Source organism: Lissotriton helveticus, chromosome 4_1, assembly GCF_964261635.1.
Source record: "Lissotriton helveticus chromosome 4_1, aLisHel1.1, whole genome shotgun sequence".
In the NCBI taxonomy this organism is placed as follows: domain Eukaryota; kingdom Metazoa; phylum Chordata; class Amphibia; order Caudata; family Salamandridae; genus Lissotriton; species Lissotriton helveticus.
In genome coordinates, this window is record NC_136063.1 from 1,523,714,449 (window position 1) to 1,523,733,423 (window position 18,975).

General features: G+C 42.2%; 1 protein-coding gene across 3 annotated transcripts in view; it reads right to left on the reverse strand.

Annotated features, from left to right (window-relative positions):
* COBL (cordon-bleu WH2 repeat protein) overlaps nt 1-18,975 on the reverse strand; it is a 960,165-nt gene that overhangs the window by 98,556 nt on the left and 842,634 nt on the right. For all 3 annotated transcript variants that reach the window (XM_078688123.1, XM_078688124.1, XM_078688125.1), the window contains one exon: nt 4,774-5,095. In XM_078688123.1, coding sequence (XP_078544249.1) covers nt 4,774-5,095 — 322 coding nt within the window. The remainder of the gene's footprint in view (nt 1-4,773; nt 5,096-18,975) is intronic.

Below are 18,975 nucleotides of genomic sequence, written 5' to 3' on the forward strand. Positions count from 1 at the left end.
TCAATGACAGAAACTACCCAACATGCTCTGATATTGGGATCATCACATCATACTTTACATCATCCTTCAACACTTCCATATTTGAAATACCCTAGTTAGTTAGTTAGTTCTTCAGAAGCAAACTTTTAAATTCAACACTAAGCGGGATATAACACCCTCCCATATATTTCTGGAAAAAATCGCTTTAGGTCCCCTTAACAAGTTGCAGACTGTTCCTGGACAGAGAATAGGGACTTAATAACTATTTCTGTGGTGTCCAGGCAGAGGGTGCCAGCATCAGAATGCAACAAAAGCTAGAAGAAGTCCCATGCCAGGGACGAAACGCGTTGGCTGGGTCTTTTTGTCACGGAATACAGTTTGGAGAATTGGCAAAATATGTGAATAAAGAAGCTGAAAAGTTTCTGAACTTCAACAATTTATTCCTTTGCAAACTACTTTATAGAATGACTACTGACCAACTGTGTTTGATTGTTGAACGAATCCATTTTCTATTTTTGATAAGTTACTTGGAAACACACATATTGCTCTCCCTGTATATGGTTTTACAATTCAATATGGTTAGAGGTTTGATGGCAGTCGGACGCCAGGGAAGGTACTTGTTAAGGAATACAATAAGGTACTGACCATTGCGGTGCATTAGTCCCACAACAGCCTCAGACACTAAGGAATGTATTCGTATTAATTTCATTTGCTTCTGTGTAGAGGGATATATTGACATTCACCTGCAACCTGTCCAAAAAAAAAATCTTCCCTCATACATCCAAGATATGAAGGACAGACTACAAAAATTGGACAATATTTAATGGGAAGATGACAATATCCTGGCAACCACAGGTGTCATTAACCTTACACTTCCCTTAGACATACTGATAACATCAAAGCGGTACAAAAGGCACTAGTAACCAAGGCGGCCCATTTCTTGGAATCTAATCAAATGATCTTAGAAATGCTTAATTTCTGCCTTACTCACAATGTCTTCACTTTAAATTTGGATTATTATCTTCAGACTCAAACACCAGTGATGGGTGCCAAATCTGCACTCCTATATGCCTGTATTTTTATGGGAGAAGTAGAGAAATTCTGTCTACGTGACGAGAAATTTGGCAAATATACATCTCATATAATCTTTTGGGGTTGTTACATTGATGATATTCTTTATATATGGCAAGGAACCAAAATACAACTGATACAATACCTACAGGAAATTAATACTAACATTTGGAACATTTAGACTACATCGAACATATCTACTACGGAGATTGACTATCTAAACATTACTATCTATATCAAAAAAGGAAGACTAAATCCTAAATTATACAGAAAACCTACAGCTGCTAATTCCATCTTAAGAGCAGGCAGATGCCATTTAAAAAATATCTCTGGTTCGCAGGATTGCACAGGAGGTGCCACAGCACTACCCCAAATACAGCAACTACCTCTATTGCTTATCTTATCAACATGGCGCTTTAGGGCTTTTTGTGTCATTGTCTCTTGGCCCACCCACATAGCTGGGATACCGTTCTTGTCGGAGGACAAGTGGGAGCCCAGGGTGGTATGATGTCTGCTGCTCCCCACAGATTTCAGAACTTTCCGTCACAGATATGTGAGGAAAACATATTGTTTAGTCAAGGTTTGAGGTTTACAAGGGATTCTGGGTTAGAAAACCTGGTGAAAGCCATGCAAGTCACCCTACCCTGGATTCTCCCAGGTGCCTAGTTTTCAATAATGTTAAAGTTTGCTAGGTTTCCCTGGGTGCCGGCTGAGCCATGGCCCTTAATCCACAGCTACCCACTTTGCAAAAAAAGGGTCAGTTTTGTGTGGAAAAATGTGATGCATACATGTTGTGTTTTGAGCAGTTTCCTGTCGTGGGCGCTATGCCTACCCACACAAGTGAGGTACCATTTTTATTGGGAGACTCAACGGAATGGTGGGTGTAAAGAAATGTGTGGCTCCCTGCAGATTCCAGAACTTTCCATCACAGAAATGTGAGGAAAATATGTTTTTAGTCAAGGTTTGAGTATTGTAATGGATTCTGGGTAAAACAAAAATCTGCTGAGAGCCATGCCAGTGACTCCATCCTGGATTCCCCTAGGTGTCCAGTTAACAAAAGTATGCAAGTTCATCTAGTTTCTCTAGGTTCCAGTGAGCTAGTGCCCAAAACCACAGCTACCCAGTTTTTAGTGGAAAAATATGATGTATCTATGTTGCATTCTTGGCCATTTCCTGCTGCAGGCACAAGGCCTACCCACACAAGTGAGAACTATTTTTATCGAGAGAATTCGGGGAATGCTGGGTGGAAGGAATTTTGTGGCTCCCTGTAGATTCCAGAACTGTCCATCACAGAAATGTGACAAACATTTGATTTTATATTAAAGTTAAAGGTTTACAAAGGTGAGAGCCACACAAGTCACACCACCTTGGATTTTCCTAGGTGTCTAGTTTTAAAAATGTGAAGGTTTGCTCAGGTTCCTTAGGTGGTGGCTGAGCAAGGCCCCAAAATCCACAGCTATCCACATTGGGAAAAAACTGGTCTGTTTTCAGTGGAAAAATGTTATGTGCCTATGTTGTGGTTTGGCCCATTTCCCATACAAGGCACTATTCGAACCCACACAAGGGAGGTACCATTTTTATCAGACGACATGTAGGAGCATAGAATAGAAGAACATTTTCTATTACCAATTGGATTTGCTGCGTTTGTGCCTTCCATATGTAAGCCAGTGTGTAGGAACGAAGACATTTTGAAAAATACCCTCTAAGCCATATGATAGTACGTGTACGCACTAATTCAAAATTGTACAAATAACCACTGCTCCTAAACTCCATATTCTGTGCCCATTTCAGAATGCATAGGTTTCCGTGATACCCATTTTTTATTCTACTTATTTTACTGTATCAATTGGTCTATACTTCGTACGCAATGAAAAACCATTGTATGATGCAACTTGGTTGTTGACTCTGAGTACTTTGAGTTCTTGGAGAACCTACAAACCCTATATATATCTAAAACCAGAAGGGTCTAGTGCACGTAATGGTATATTGTTTCTGCAAATTGACCATTGTGACCAAAAGTTACAGATGAAAACGTTGTGACAAATGGCCATTTTTTCCTACTTGTTTTCAATATTTCTTTATTTCAGCAGTCAGTTTCTTTGGGAAAACTTTGAGGGATCTACATATGAACCCTAGCTGAATTTGGAATTGTGTCTACTTTCCAGAAATGTATAGCTTTCCTGGATCCCCCATGGGTTTCACGCTTGCTTCCACCACAAACTGGAAATAGGTCGAAAGCACAAAAAAGGAAAATGGCCTGCCTTTTTGAAAAATGCCAAAACTGTGGTAAAAATAATAGTTTTTTTAATTCAGCTCAGCATGTTCCTGAAAACTGGGAAGATTGTGATTTTCGCACAGCTAACAGACACTTTTATCCACAGCACTTTTTCGTATTTTTCTTAAGAAACTCAAGATGAAGCTACATTTTGCCTATTTTTTCTGTCCCTTCTAGGGGAATTCATAAACACTGTGTACCTTTAGAATCCCCAGGGTGCTGGAAAAAGGGACGCAAAATTAGTGTGGATACTTTATGTGTGGAAAAAAATGATGGAGCCCTAAGCATAAACTACCCAAATAGCCAAAAAAGGGCTCAGCACCGACTGGTTGGAGGAAGGTAATGCCCATCAGTTTAATGGGTTAACAGAGGGGCCCACCAAAACATAATTACACTAGTGAACACCTAGTTCTTCGTTTATGAATTAGACAGCCAGCAACCGTGCACTTCACAGCATGGCTTGACTAGCATATGCTCAACCAAACAACTGCCAGTACTGCCCAATCTATTCAAACATATAGCAACAAACAATAAACAAAATACTGTCCTGCAAAGACTAAACGTTCAGTCTGCACTAGTTCATCAAATCAATTTATTAAGTCAAAATCTTTTTCTTTTTCGAAATTTTTGATAGATCAAAAAGAAAATTTATTTGGTGCAAAGTCAGACATTCATTTCACATTCATTCACAATCTGTGTCTCATATATACCCAACATAATGGTGGAATGACATCAGAAAAGAAAAGGAAAGGAAGGATAAGTGGAATGTGTGTGAAAGTGTCCTGCCTCGATTATTTTTAAATCTTTTAGATTGGACGGGGACACCTAATAAATAGTCGATCTAATACAAATATCTTTTACTATATAACAAAGCCATCAATAGATAATTGATATACAGCAATTAGCAAAATGATTGGCCAACAAACAAAACACACAAAAGGTCGACGCGTTTCAAATCCCCCAAGTGTGGGGATTATCCTCAGGACCACAGAAGAATATGAATCTGTGTCTTCCAATATTCTGCATGGAATTATTTAGATAGAGGGCGCAGATCTTAAAGGGTGATTTGAAACTTGTGAAATTATCCTGTGGGAAATTCCAAGAGTGTTACTCTTTCTCCAATCGTTTATCAACATATGCAGCAAAACCCAAGCATTTTGTTACAGGCACGTCCTGTGACGTGCCTTTGAATTTCCAAGAGCCCTCGCTGGTCTTCTGACAATAAAAAAATCATGCATTTCCCATTCACTTAATGTTTGGTATCAAACTATTAATGTTACAGTCTTTACACACCTGCGTTCTTACAGAACTTACAGAGAGTTTTACAGTTCATTCATTTTGTACATTTAGCAATACACAAAATCTGGCTCGAACAGGAATGGCCTTTGTAAACATTTGTTAACTTAAGTCTGAAATTCCGCTCAAGGCATCCATTGTAATTAACGTACCTCTGTGGAGAGAGCCAAGAGTCGTCGCTATTGACAGATATATTCCTCACGGGGCACATCGTGGCAGTGTACGTCATATCCGTTTCCGAGGTGTCCTCCTGCCTCCACTGTGGTCGGTCGTGTCGCTTGGTGCTGTCACTCTGGTAATCCAGGGATGCGCTATCCGACTGGGAACTCAAGGTACACGAGTCTTCTGTGGTCCCCTCTGAAGCAAGGCAGCTGTTCACGGAGTTGATTTCCTCCACCTCTGACGTATCCATCATCACGTCATCATCGTCATCGTCAATGTAGATGCTGCTCCCTGGCGCGACCTGCCACCCAGCTAAGCCAAGAAGAAAGAAAACAGTTAAAGCTGGCACAGCCACTGATCATTTTAACGCAGCTTAGGTTCAGACATGAGAGGAGCATAACAACCCTATCACAAATAGTTGTAAACAATTCTCTCCGGAAAATAAAATGAAGGCCCTGTAACAATGCTGTTTACCCCAAGGAAGAAGCGGGACACTGGGTGCAGGTACGTCGTATGTTTATTAACTTATGCCAGTGCTCGGATAGGGCGCTCAATCGCACTCAAAATGGCGGCCACGCGCCACGTCATCACGCAGCCGCATAATGACTGGAGCGCTACACTACATATCTCCCTCCTTTTATATATACAAACAAAAGAAAGTAAAGTCTCACAGTCTATCTGCCCGCAAGGCCATTCGCCTCCCCCATCTCATAGTCTCTGTATCTCGCCGGTCTTACCATAGTTCTCCCCGCCCAGGTGCGTCTCACCGGGGTAAGGGGGTGACTCTCGGAACCTTCTCCCGGCGTGAGTGCTCCCATTCTTCCGGCTCCCTGGGGGTTTCTCTCCGCGGAGTTTGGCCAGGGCTTCCAGGACGTTCTACATCGACTGGATAGTCCGCTCTATCCAACTCTTCCTCTCCTTCCCTTGTTCCGGAGATCACCTCACTTTCCCTTAATGGGACACTGTTCTCGGGTCAGACCTGATACTCCTTGGGTTGCGATCCTTCTTCTCGGGCCCACTGCAGTATCTTGTTGCATTTGGACATCCGATCTTGGGACCACGTTTTTCCGTCACTAAGCAGCGCCGCCCTGTCGTATACTTCCTTTACTTGCATGGGTGCTCTGAATTTGCTGTCCCCTTTTCTTTTCAACTGGGCCAGTTTAACTCGGAACCATTCTCCTCTCTCTAAGTTTGTCTCTTTCACATTGCGCCTTTTGTTGAAGTGTTCGGGGATATACTTTGAGCTCTTTCCAAAATTGCGATGGACAACTGCAGGGGACCATTTGCTCATGCTGGTGCGTTCTTTCCACGCCAGATTGTCCTTCGTGAAAGGATCACGTCCCCGCAGGATGTGGAAGGGACTGTATCCCTTGCATGTCGGGGTGATTCTGTAGGCCCACAATGTACTCTTCACTTTCTTTTCCCGCTCCTATTGCAGATTGTATGGAGCCCATCATGACTCGGTTAAACCTTTCGGCCAACCCGTTGCCAATGGGGTGATATATGGATGTGTGTTTAATCTTGATGCCATTCCTTTCCAGGTAATTGTTCCATTTCTCCGACGTGAACCGAGGTCCGTTGTCACTTAAGATGGAGCGGGGAATGCCTTCTCGGAGGAAGGTTACGGTAAGGAACTTCAGTACCATCTCCGTGTCCATTTCCTCTTGGATGTCTATTACTTGCCACTTGGAATACCGGTCTATGAGTACCACCACATATTTCTGTACTCCCCGCGCATCCATCACTGGACCCAGGATGTCTATCGACAACTATTCCCAAGGATTTGATGGGGTGTCGAACTTCCCCAGTGAAGGGCGCATCAAGGTTTGTGATTTGTCCGACCCTTGGCACTGTTCACATTCCCGGGCATGTTTTTCAATCAGGCTGTCCATCGCCCGCCACCAATACAACAGTTTCGCTCTCAGCTTCGTCTTCACGATGCCTAGGTGCCCTTCATGTAGAATAGGCAGTAAGTGTGGTACTACCGAAACGGGAGGAACCACTTTGTCGCCTCTGAATAAGAAGGTCCCTTGGTCTCCGATGGATAAATCCTCCCTTCCTTCAAAGAACTTCCTATGCTCCATTTTCATATGTTTCTTATCCGGCCATCCTTGCAGTATGAAGCGCTTCACTTCCTCGATGTTTGGGTCTTCCTCATAGGCTTTCTTCCATTCTTGCCCACTTATCACTTTTTCATGGTCTTCCATGAACGCAACGCTGACATCTTCTTCCAAGTAGTGCGAAGCCTCCTCCATGGCTGAAGCCCGGCTGAGATAGTCAGCAACTTTGTTCTTTGCTCCCGGGATGTACTCGACAACATACCTGTAATCCAACAACTTCAGAGTAATTTTGGCAATACGTGGTGTGGCATTCGCATGCCCACTGGACGTCTGGGGTCCGGTACTCCGGTGACTCGTGTTTCTCCGTTTTTTTTCCTCGTCGGGTCCCGACCTCGTCGCCACTGTAACAATGCTGTTTACCCCAAGGAAGAAGCGGGACACTCTGTGCAGGTACGTCATATGTTTATTAACTTATGCCAGGAGAGCGCCGGGAACACGTCCGATCCGTGCTCGGACAGGGCGCTCAATTGCACTCAAAATGGCGGCCACGCTCCACATAATCATGCAGCCGCGTAATGACTGGAGCGCTACACTACAGGCACGTGTCCACTATTCGAGAGACAGGTTTTCATTGCTTAGGAAGATTGTGTGAATTTCTCAGCCCTCTAAACCAGCAAAAAGCCTTCCCCCAATGGTGTGCCCTTCGTTGCCATCAAACACTGAAAGGAGAAAAGCTTGTCTTGCCTCTAAAACTCACATTGTTTTTGATTAAGGCCCACTGAGATGTGCCGAGAAGTCTTTGGAACGAGATGTTTTTTTGAGTTTTCTTCGAAAGCTTCTTGCTCGCAAGACTTTGCATTAGAATTGTGTTGTTGTTATGGTGGAAAAGTGACTATTGAACACAATGAGTCCAATTCACAAAGTTTTTTATCCTGTTAAGTACGACTTAAATCAATAAAAGTTGTAAATTACTTACCCAAGTATCATGTGTTTGTAATTCACTCAGGTGTATTACGCAAGTAGAAGGGTAAATGATGCATGGATAAAATACACATAGTATGAGTAAATTATGAACTTGGACGTGCAGATTGGGTGTGTGGGCAGATGCAGGGGCGTGTCAGTGGATTGGCCTGGGACATGTATTGCAATTGGGTGAACCCTCGTTCAGTAGTAACTTCAAAGGTATGCGCTGAGACATAAGCACCCGCCTTACAACCAGGCATAAGTAGCGCTGAAAGTGTTGTACAGCATAATAAACTGTCCTAATTAAGCAGGATGTGTGAGAAGGGGTTACTGTGTAGGACTAAACTGTTTTGAGACCATTTCCAAAATAATCTAATGTGTGAATGAGAAATGTACGTTGCATTAGAAGTCTGTAATGTTGGCACATGAAATTACCTATGCACATCTTAGATTCTAAATTGAGGGAAACCGTTCTAAATGGCCAGTCTTTATGGATAACATGAAGGGACAGAGACCAGGTCAACCATAATTTAAGCAAGGGACTGCCAGAAATATGCTTATATATACAAACAATTGTAAACTGCACATAGATGCAGGCAGAAACCCTGCATGTGGTCATTTACACCCGTTTTGGTGAATCAATTAAATGCTTTGAAGGCTCTTACATCTCACTCCTGTACACCTCCTCAGCGACACCTTGTCCTAATTCTGGGTGGTGTTTGGGGCACCTGAATGGTTGCAGCGGTAAAGAGAGATGCAGTTTAGCTCTTCAGTAATCAATATAGTGGAGTAAAGAATAAAAGCTAAAATGAGTCCGATCCTCAGGAGAATTTGGGAACCCTGCCAAGGACGTGTTGCAACGCTCAGGTCTCAAACCAAGACCATGTTCTGATCAGTAAATGAGGAACTGGTAATTAAAGGGAATCCAGAAAAGTGTCACCTTAGGCAGTGTATCACTATTTGAATTTGTGGATGACATAGAAAAGGGTACAACATTTTATGCATTCATCCCTGTATTTATTTTGTTAAACTACAAATGACAAGGGTTTAGAGACTCCAGGGAGATAACATGGTACACCTCAAATCAATTTAAGAGGCTGCTTTAGTTACCTCCTGCACTGCTCATGTTTAATAATAATAATAATAATAAAACATTTATTAAGCGCATGGCTGCACAACTGTGTATCCCCGCGCTAATTGCTGAAGAATCTCAACCGAGAATCAAGTCAAAGGAAGAGAGCGTGGCAGAGTTATTGAGGGAAAAGGTGGGTTTTCAAGTTAGCTCTGAACAGAGTTTCAGATGGTTCCATTCTTAAATGAATCGGAAGAGCGTTCCAGTGTTTCACACCTAGATAACGAAAGGAGCGGCCACCGATTTTTGCTCTGTGGATGCGGGGGAGTGTGAAAAGGGACATTCCTGAGGACCTAAGGTGACGGGTAGGGCGGTGTATGGTCATGAGGCTCCTTAAGTAGGTGGGACCCTTGTTGTGGGCTATCCTATGAGCATAGCAGAGGCTCTTGAATTTTATTCTCTCCTTTACGGGGAGCCAGTGCAGTTTGGACAATGCAGTTTTGGCAGAAGTTCTTTTGGGAAGACCTAATACCAGACGGGCTGCCGCATTTTGTACACATTGCAGCTGGTGTAGATGTTTTTGGTTGATGCCTAGGAGGAGGGCATTCCCGTAGTCCAGGTGCGGTGTAATAAGAGCATGCACGATGGTTTTCCTGGCTTTGATAGGTAGCAGGTCGATGATTTTTCTGAGAATTCTTAATGTGCCGATGCATTTACCAATGATCTTGTTAACTTGGGAATTTCCTGATAGATCCGAGTTGATCATGATCCCAAGGTTCTTGACTTTCTCGACAGGTCGAGGGCATTCGCCGAGAGATGTGGGCCACCACGCTTGAGACCATAGGGAGGTTTTATTCCCTATCACTAGCACCTCAGTTTTGTCTCCATTAAGACGGAGGCAGTTACTGTCCATCCACCCGGCCACAGCAGCCATGCACTCCGAGAAGTTTGAGGCATACTCCTCGGTATCAGGGGTCAGCTTAAACATAAGCTGGGTGTCATCGGCGTAGCTAACAATGCCAACCCCAAAGTTCTCTATGATCTGGGCCAGGGGTTCCATATAGATGTTGAACAAGGTAGGGCTCAAGCTAGAGCCCTGTGGAACCCCATGGCTGACGGTCCTAGAAGATGATTTGAAGGGCGGGCAATGAAGCTGGAAAGTTCTGTTGGTGAGGAATGATTTAATCCACGCCAATGCACAGTCTTTTACTCCGATATCTGAAAGACGGCACAGCAGCGTGGCATGTAGCACAGTATCGAAAGCTGCGCTTAAGTCAAGCATGACCAACGCTGCTGTTTCACCCTTGTCCACCATCTTGCGGATATATTCCGTGGAATACAAGACAGCAGTCTCCGTGGAGTAATTAGGTCTGAAACCGGATTGAGTGGGGTGAAGAATGCTTTCTTCCTCTAAAAACGCCATTAGTTGGATGTTAACAATTTTCTCTATTATTTTGGCGCATTGAGGCAATAGAGATATTGGCCTGAGATTTTGGAATTGGGTGATCGGAACATTAGGTTTTTTTTTCAGGGGAATGACTTGGGCGTTTTTCCAAGCCTCCGGGACATGGCATTCTTCGAAAGAGAGGGTAATGAGTTGGCTTATTTGGTCCATGAGGGCAATATCCATAATGTCTTTGCATTTATCTAACGGACATACGTCATTAGGGGAGCCAGAGTGGATACTGTTGATTATGCTGGACAGTTTTTCTTTGTCGGGAGTGAAGAAATGGGTAAGAGTGGTTTTGTAAAGAGGGGGATTTGTCTTACCAGATGTGGGGGGGGGTGGAGAAAGTAGCATGAATTTTCTCTACTTTATGGACAAAGAAGTCTGCAATTTTTTCGCATAATTCATTAGAGAACGTGTCCTGCGTGTCTAGGTTTGACGTGTCTGTTAGTTCCTTGTAAATCCGAAACAGTTCTTTAGATGGATTTATGGCCTGTTCAATACTATTTTGGTAAAAGTGACTTTTTTCCTCTCTTATAAGTCTCTGATAGGCCCTTAGTTCTTGTTTATAGGTCTCCTTCAGTTCCATGGAGTAGTTCTTTCTCCATTTCCTTTCGATCGCTTTGCAGCGAGCTTTAGCTCCCTTTAATTTTTCTGAGAACCACGGTTCAGATTTTGTTCTCCTAGCTGGGGGCTTGCAGGTCCAAGGGGCAATTTTATCAAGTGCCTTGCTTAGCCATAGTTCATATGAATTCCAGGTTTCTTGAAGGGACTGACCTTGGGGGGGAGGGTGGATTTTTAATTAGTCAAACAGACGTTCTGGGGTATAGTTTTTCCAATTGCGTCGCTTGGCATACAAGGGTTTGTGGACATTATTCTTTGACCTGGTCTTGGGTATGTTGAACATGATCATGTAGTGATCTGACCAGATGATAGGGACCGGGGGTTGTATATCAATACCTTCCCAGGTCGTGAAGATAGGATCGAGGAGATGGCCATGTTTGTGTGTAGGGGCAGTGGAGAGCAGAGTAATTCCCAGAGCATGAAGGGCTGACTTCAGAAGTTGAGCTTCCTTAGCATGTAAATCTTCGAAATGAAGATTAAGGTCACCTAGTATCATAAAGTTGTTGTATTTGATAGCTAGTTGCGTCGCCGTTTCTATTAGTTGGGTACAGAAAGGAGTGGCATTGCCAGGGGGCCTATAAATGAGAATCCCAGTAATGGTCATGGCAGGGGTCACTTTAATGGTGAAAGTGCCACTTTCACAGTTGGTGATGCCCTTGTTAGTAAGGGTGCATTCCAGTTCTTTTTTGAAGATCATAGCAAGACCTCCACCGCGCTGTATAGGCCTGTCGATCCTTAGTAAGCTGTAATTCTGCGGGACTGTCTCAAGTATTTCTGGGGATGAGGATTCATCTAGCCAGGTTTCTGTTAGAAACATTACATCAAAGTCATGATTTAATGACAGGTCGTGAAGTTCCAATTTGTGCTTGACCATGGATCTGCAGTTAAGAAGCATCACTTTAAGATTAGGTGCAGGATGGTTAGGGTTGGGAACATTAACAAAACGAAAGTTGCAGGAATTGCATTGAGATGACAGTGCATTGGGGTCTATGGAGTGATAACATGATTTAGTGGGGGTCTTACCGATTTCAAGTAACATCTCGCGAGTGTAGCGGTATTGCTGATTGGAAGGCGCTATCTCGGATGTCTGCGAGATGATAATATGACCAGAGTCCCCTGCCCCGCGTCCCGTCTGGTCGCGGACGGGCGCAGACGGGCAGGACTCTGGCTTGACTCCGGCGCGCGATCGGCGCGCACACAATGCGCGTATGCTGCGCGGAGCCATGGACGATTGTTTTAAGCGCTCGAAGCGCGACGTGCAGCGCGAGCCCTCACTAAGATGGCCGCTGCCTGACTTCCCTGACAATCAGATGTCCCCCCTGAGGCCGGTCTGACACTCGACCGCTTCCCAGGACAGGCAGGAGAGGAATCTCACTAAAGGAGTATGTCCTAGCGCAGTAAGCGAGCAGCGCTAATGTAGTGGAGGGTTCTTTACAAATTCAATTTTAAAATAAAGAGCGAGGGGGAGGGAGCGGACACACAGGAATAAAATGCAAATACAGCAACACAATTAAAAAGGTTTCAGGGTTTCAGGGTTTCAGGGTTGCAAGTGGCCTGCACTCTGCTTGCCTGTTTACTGATGCTCACTGGCAGTATCACGTGACAAGGAAGTGACAGGAGGTAGCAGCCCCACATTAAAGCATACCTCTCAGCTTTCTGGATCTCCAGTGAAGGTGACATTGAGTGGGTTGTGGGCTTGAAGGCGAGTCCACTAAAATCAATGGAGAGAACAATGCTTTGGGGTAGTGGAGCACATTTTCATACCCCAAGATCCGACTGAAGACTTTGTGGGGCAATCTACTGGCTTGGAGAGTGAAGATGGGTGCAGGAAGGGTGATGCACTCCAAATGAGGGTGTACTGGGAGGTATGTTAAAGACACATGTCTGAAGGTCGATCCCTGCAGCCGACAATCAAGATCAATGCTAAATATGTGTCCCTTGCTACACTGCTGTGGCATGCACCGAAGCTAATGTGTTGCAATGTGTGACTTTTAGTATTGCACAGTTTGCACTAATTTCCGACAAATGCTGAGTACCTTCTAAACAAGGGGGACCTGTCATTGACAGAGGTTGCGTCATGCCATTAGGAGCTGAAATCGATTCCTGACAGCAACAGCAGCGCAGTTTATAGGGTTACAAATCACCATTGCAGCTCTAAGTGCGGGCATGCATCAATATTAATGGGCGGGGACGCTAAAGAAATACCATTCCGAATGTTTGCCGGAGAGGGGCTATTTTATCTTGGGTTCATTTAAGCTGTTTTAAATCTAATACAAAACAGGTTGCTAACGGTCAGGCGGGCCTGTGAAGGTGCAGCGGCTAGAATAATGCAGTTATCCTTAGAATAGGGCGTGAAATATGTCCCGAATTAACGCTCATTTTCTGATTCTCAGAGGTGGCCTGTGCACCTGGTAATCCCTTGGAAGTGCAGTCATCAATATTGATCAGCCGCCCATGAGGCTTCCCCCACTTAGTTGTCTCCTGCCGGACCTATAAACATGCAATGGGACAATCTATTTCACTGCAGAGGGGAGTCCGCTCGCTCGGTCAAGGCTTCTGAGTAGAAAAATAACTTTCATAGTAGTGTTGTGCCAACAATGGGCACCATCAGGGCAGCCAAACATTCATGACCAGAAAAGGCGTTTCTTTCTATTTTATGTGTTAGACAGGCATGTTGTTCACTACAATTCATCAGAAGGGATTATGGGGTTAGCCATTTATTCATTCACACGATTAAGTCCTTGTAAGTAGTTTTGTAATACTCTAGATTTAGGTGTGACATCTTAAGAATTTGCCTGAATAAAACACGATTCCTTGCGGATCCAATTGAACTGGCTTTTTCTTTTGTTTCTATGACCAAGCATGCCTTATTCCTGAAAATTCGTGAGTGCATCTGGGGTAAGAAGCAATTTGCAGGTAATGATCTCTGAATAAAACTCGGAAATTCAGCAGTAGTTGTAATTTCAACTTGTATTTATATAGCGCTTACTTCCTCTGAAGAAACGTTGAAGCACTTTGCGGCAAGTAGCACGCTGCTCCTGAACTCAAGATGAGAGGTTAGTTTATAGTAGATTAGTCGTTTTATTTTCTTTCTTTCCTGCATTAGTTGTGTTAGATTTGTGCTTTTGTTTTCTTGTACGTTTAGTACAGTTTAGAGAAGGGATAGAATGATGAGAATAGATTTGAGAGGGGAAGTAGTAAGTTGCTTTTGTAAGAAGTGATCGTTAGTGGCTATTCACCCTTAAAAAACTAAAACAAGACTAAGAGATATCTACTCACAGAACAAGATATGTGAATCAGGCCTGTAGAGAGTACTAATGAAAATACTTTTGCTACAGAGGCAAACGTTTTGTCAGAACTTGCCACTACCAATCCCTGTCACCATAGTTTGCACTGCAGTGTATCTATAGCCACTGAATGTGAGTGAGCTGCAACGACTGAGTTTACACCTTTATTAACCACACTGGACCCTTCTTCGGGCGTTAATGATTCCCAACACTGGAGTGGCCCATGCCAGTGGCCCACCCTTCACTTGCTGTAATGTTTGTCAACAATCCAGGTACATTTACTACATATGGTAGTTTACGATGCAGCATTTCTAGTGACAGTCCAATTATGCCCACGGTGGGTCACGTGACCGTTACTTACCACTCAACCACATGCTCGAGTGTTATCCAACCAATTAATAAATCATGTTCATTTTATAACGGGAAGCCTGTCTGTGTACACAGATCTAACACAAGGGTTTGTTTTATGAGAAAGGGAAGCCAAGGCCTCATAAATAAAGAAACATCAATTATGCTAAAGAGATTCCTGTCAGAGCACACAAGACCAATCAAAAACACTGCACTGCGGGTGGACATAGAAAGAGCAACGTGGTGGAGTAATTGTCTCAGCAACTCACTGGACAGCAAGACATTCATACTGAGAGGTTTTTTAAAAGTCAATGAGTAGGTTTTTTGAGTGTTCAGAAATGTTGGCGCTCAACTTCTCACGGTAAAGTATTAGGTTGTCGTAGTATCAGGGTAGGTGCTACTTGGACAGAGGAAAACCTTAACCTCTGTGAAGAGAAGAGGTACACAAACCTCCTTCTTATTATGATTGGGCAAGGATCCAGAGCACACTATACGTATGTAGTTGATATTCTTATGTTTCAAGCATTCATTCCTTCGGGATAGATCAAACCAAACGTAATTTTCTTTTTCAAAATATTTATTCATCAACAGTGTTCACCCCTTAGGAATCACTGTGCTTGTCACTTAAGCCTACACGTGTTTCATCACAGCATGTGGCTGTGACTCTTCAGGGCTATAAGAGATATAATAAAGTCAAAATGATATCACAAACATACGGAGGGTACGTGTAATGAGAAAGGACACCAGTGAGGTGGAAACCAACAAGAAGGGGCGGGAGTAAAACAATAGGTGACTTTTTGTACTGAAAGTAAAACCGTTATTTCATTTGTATTCATGAATCTAAACTTGTGCGATAGAGTAATGTGTCGTGACATACGGCGCATATGAGGTTAAAATAAGCCTCCAGTGAGTTCATCTCTTAAATATACACAAAAGTGCACTGTGAGGTGAATTACTAATAGTGACTGTCTCACTTCGAGATTCGATTGACTTGAAATTTCAACAACAACTGTCTCTTAAAACCTGGTCTGTAGGATATAACTAGTATAATGTTCACAGTAGTTAAGGCGAATTATTTAAGAAACCAACATGCTTTAGTTATAGTTTCAAACCAATGGTTCAGCGTCAATTGCGAATAAACAAAATTGTTAATTGCTAGATAAGCAGTAATCCACAAAAGTGCACTGTGAGGTGAATTACTAATGGTGACTGTCTCACTTCGAAATTCGATTGACTTGAAATTTCAACAACAACTGTCTCTTAAAACCTGGTCTATAGGATATAACTAGTATACTGTTCACAGTAGCTAAGGCGAATTATTTAAGAGACCACCATGCTTTAGTTATGGTTTCAAACCAATGGTTCAGCGTCAATCGCGAATAAACCAAAATGTTAATTACTTAATAAGCAGTAATCCTTACTTTTAATTTAAACGAAGCTCCCAATATGAAAACTGTATTTCTTAGAAAATAAAATGAAACTAACCATTGATTAAAGCGGGTTATAGTTAGTTGAATCGCATAGTTGCTTTGTTATCACACATCTCATGTTTAAGTAGTTATGCATGTGGCCCTCGAATTCTAATTTCAATAGTGTAAATCTCACCAAATAATTGTCAGTGCCAAGCCTTAAAAGCGTACTCAAAATCTCACTTTGCTTGTAAGTGAAAAGGGGTTCCATTTTTCTTAGACATGCGGTAAAATAAAAACAACAAGCCGTGTCACTCCATTAAGACAATACTGGTGAATAAGTCTAGCAGGACCACTAAAATCAGGTCAGAATCTTAATTTCAAGAGGTAAATCAGTAGGCAGCTGCGAAAGAAAACTGAAAGTAAGGGTAGGAATAATTACCTGATCCTAATGATCGAGGCGCGTGGTCTGTAAATAAGAAAATGATAAAAGATTGTTGCTGTATCTATTGAAAGCGTAATTAGGTGTAAATAACGTTCATGATTCTCTGGCTAAATCAACTCACCGGGGAACCGGTGATAATTCCAACCCGGTCCTTATCGGGTGGTTTAGTCTTTAATAAGGTCGCGGCACCAGTCGGTATGTCCGGTTGCCGTCAGCAAATTGTCTGCCTACTGATTTACCTCTTGAAATTAAGATTCTGACCTGATTTTAGTGGTCCTGCTAGATTCATTCACCAGTATTGTCTTAATGGAGTGACACGGCTTGTTGTTTTTATTTTACCGCATGTCTAAGAAAAATGGAACCCCTTTTCACTTACAAGCAAAGTGAGATTTTGAGTACGCTTTTAAGGCTTGGCACTGACAATTATTTGGTGAGATTTACACTATTGAAATTAGAATTCGAGGGCCACATGCATAACTACTTAAACATGAGATGTGTGATTACAAAGCAACTATGCGATTCAACGGATGTATGACGTTACAACGCATACTTTTACAACGCATACCATTACAACGAATTTTTTACAACGCAAAAACTTTTACAACGCATACCATTACAACGCATGTTTTTACAACGCAAGTACCTTTACAACGCATACCATTACAACGTAAGTATTGGTAAGTATATATATATTTTTTTATTTTAAATTAATTGAAATTAATATAATTTAATTTAATGTAAGTTAATTTCATTTTATTTTTACCCTGTACCCCTGTACCCCAAATTTAATTTAATTAAATTAATTTAATTTTTTTTTACCCTGTACCCCAAAAACCCCAAAATGACCCTGAACCCTAAAAATATCCCTGTACCCCAAAAACCCAAAACTGTCCCTGAACCCTAAAAATACCCCTGTACCCCAAAAACCCAAAACTGACCCTGAACCCTAAAAATACCCCTGTACCCCAAAAACCCAAAACTGACCCTGAACCCTAAAAATACCCCTTTACCCAAAAACTGAAAACTGACCCTGTACCCTAAAAATACCCCTTTACCCAAAAACTGAAAACTGACCCTGAACCCTAAAAATACCCCTTTACCCAAAAACTGAAAACTGACCCTGAACCCTAAAAATACCCCTTTACCCAAAAACTGAAAACTGACCCTGAACCCTAAAAATACCCCTTTACCCAAAAAATAAAAACTGACCCTGAACCCTAAAAATACCCCTTAAAAAAAACCAAACATATAAAATTTTAAATATAATTATATACTTACCAATACTTACGTTGTAATGGTATGCGTTGTAAAGGTACTTGCGTTGTAAAAACATGCGTTGTAATGGTATGCGTTGTAAAAGTTTTTGCGTTGTAAAAGTTTCGTTGTAATGGTAGTGCGTTGTAAAAGTTGCGTTGTAAAGGTTGTTTCCCCGATTCAACTAACTATAACCCGCTTTAATCAATGGTTAGTTTCATTTTATTTTCTAAGAAATACAGTTTTCATATTGGGAGTTTCGTTTAAATTAAAAGTAAGGATTACTGCTTATTAAGTAATTAACATTTTGGTTTATTCGCGATTGACGCTGAACCATTGGTTTGAAACCATAACTAAAGCATGTTGGTCTCTTAAATAATTCGCCTTAGCTACTGTGAACAGTATACTAGTTATATCCTATAGACCAGGTTTTAAGAGACAGTTGTTGTTGAAATTTCAAGTCAATCGAATTTCGAAGTGAGACAGTCACCATTAGTAATTCACCTCACAGTGCACTTTTGTGGATTACTGCTTATCTAGCAATTAACAATTTTGTTTATTCGCAATTGACGCTGAACCATTGGTTTGAAACTATAACTAAAGCATGTTGGTTTCTTAAATAATTCGCCTTAACTACTGTGAACATTATACTAGTTATATCCTACAGACCAGGTTTTAAGAGAGAGTTGTTGTTGAAATTTCAAGTCAATCGAATCTCGAAGTGAGACAGTCACTATTAGTAATTCACCTCACAGTGCACTTTTGTGTATATTTAAGAGATGAACTCACTGGAGGCTTATTTTAACCTCATATGCGCCGTATGTCACGACACATTACTCTATCGCACAAGTTTAGATTCATGAATACAAATGAAATAACGGTTTTACTTTCAGTACAAAAAGTCACCTATTGTTTTACTCCCGCCCCTTCTTGTTGGTTTCCACCTCACTGGTGTCCTTTCTCGTTACACGTACCCTCCGTATGTTTGTGATATCATTTTGACTTTATTATATCTCTTATAGCGCTGAAGAGTCACAGCCACATGCTGTGATGAAACACGTGTAGGCTTAAGTGACAAGCACAGTGATTCCTAAGGGGTGAACACTGTTGATGAATAAATATTTTGAAAAAGAAAATTACGTTTGGTTTGATCTATCCCGAAGGAATGAATGCTTGAAACATAAGAATATCAACTACATACGTATAGTGTGCTCTGGATCCTTGCCCATTCATACTGAGAGGGTTTTACGTGGGCCGGGTCCTGCCAGTGGTCAGCACCAGCA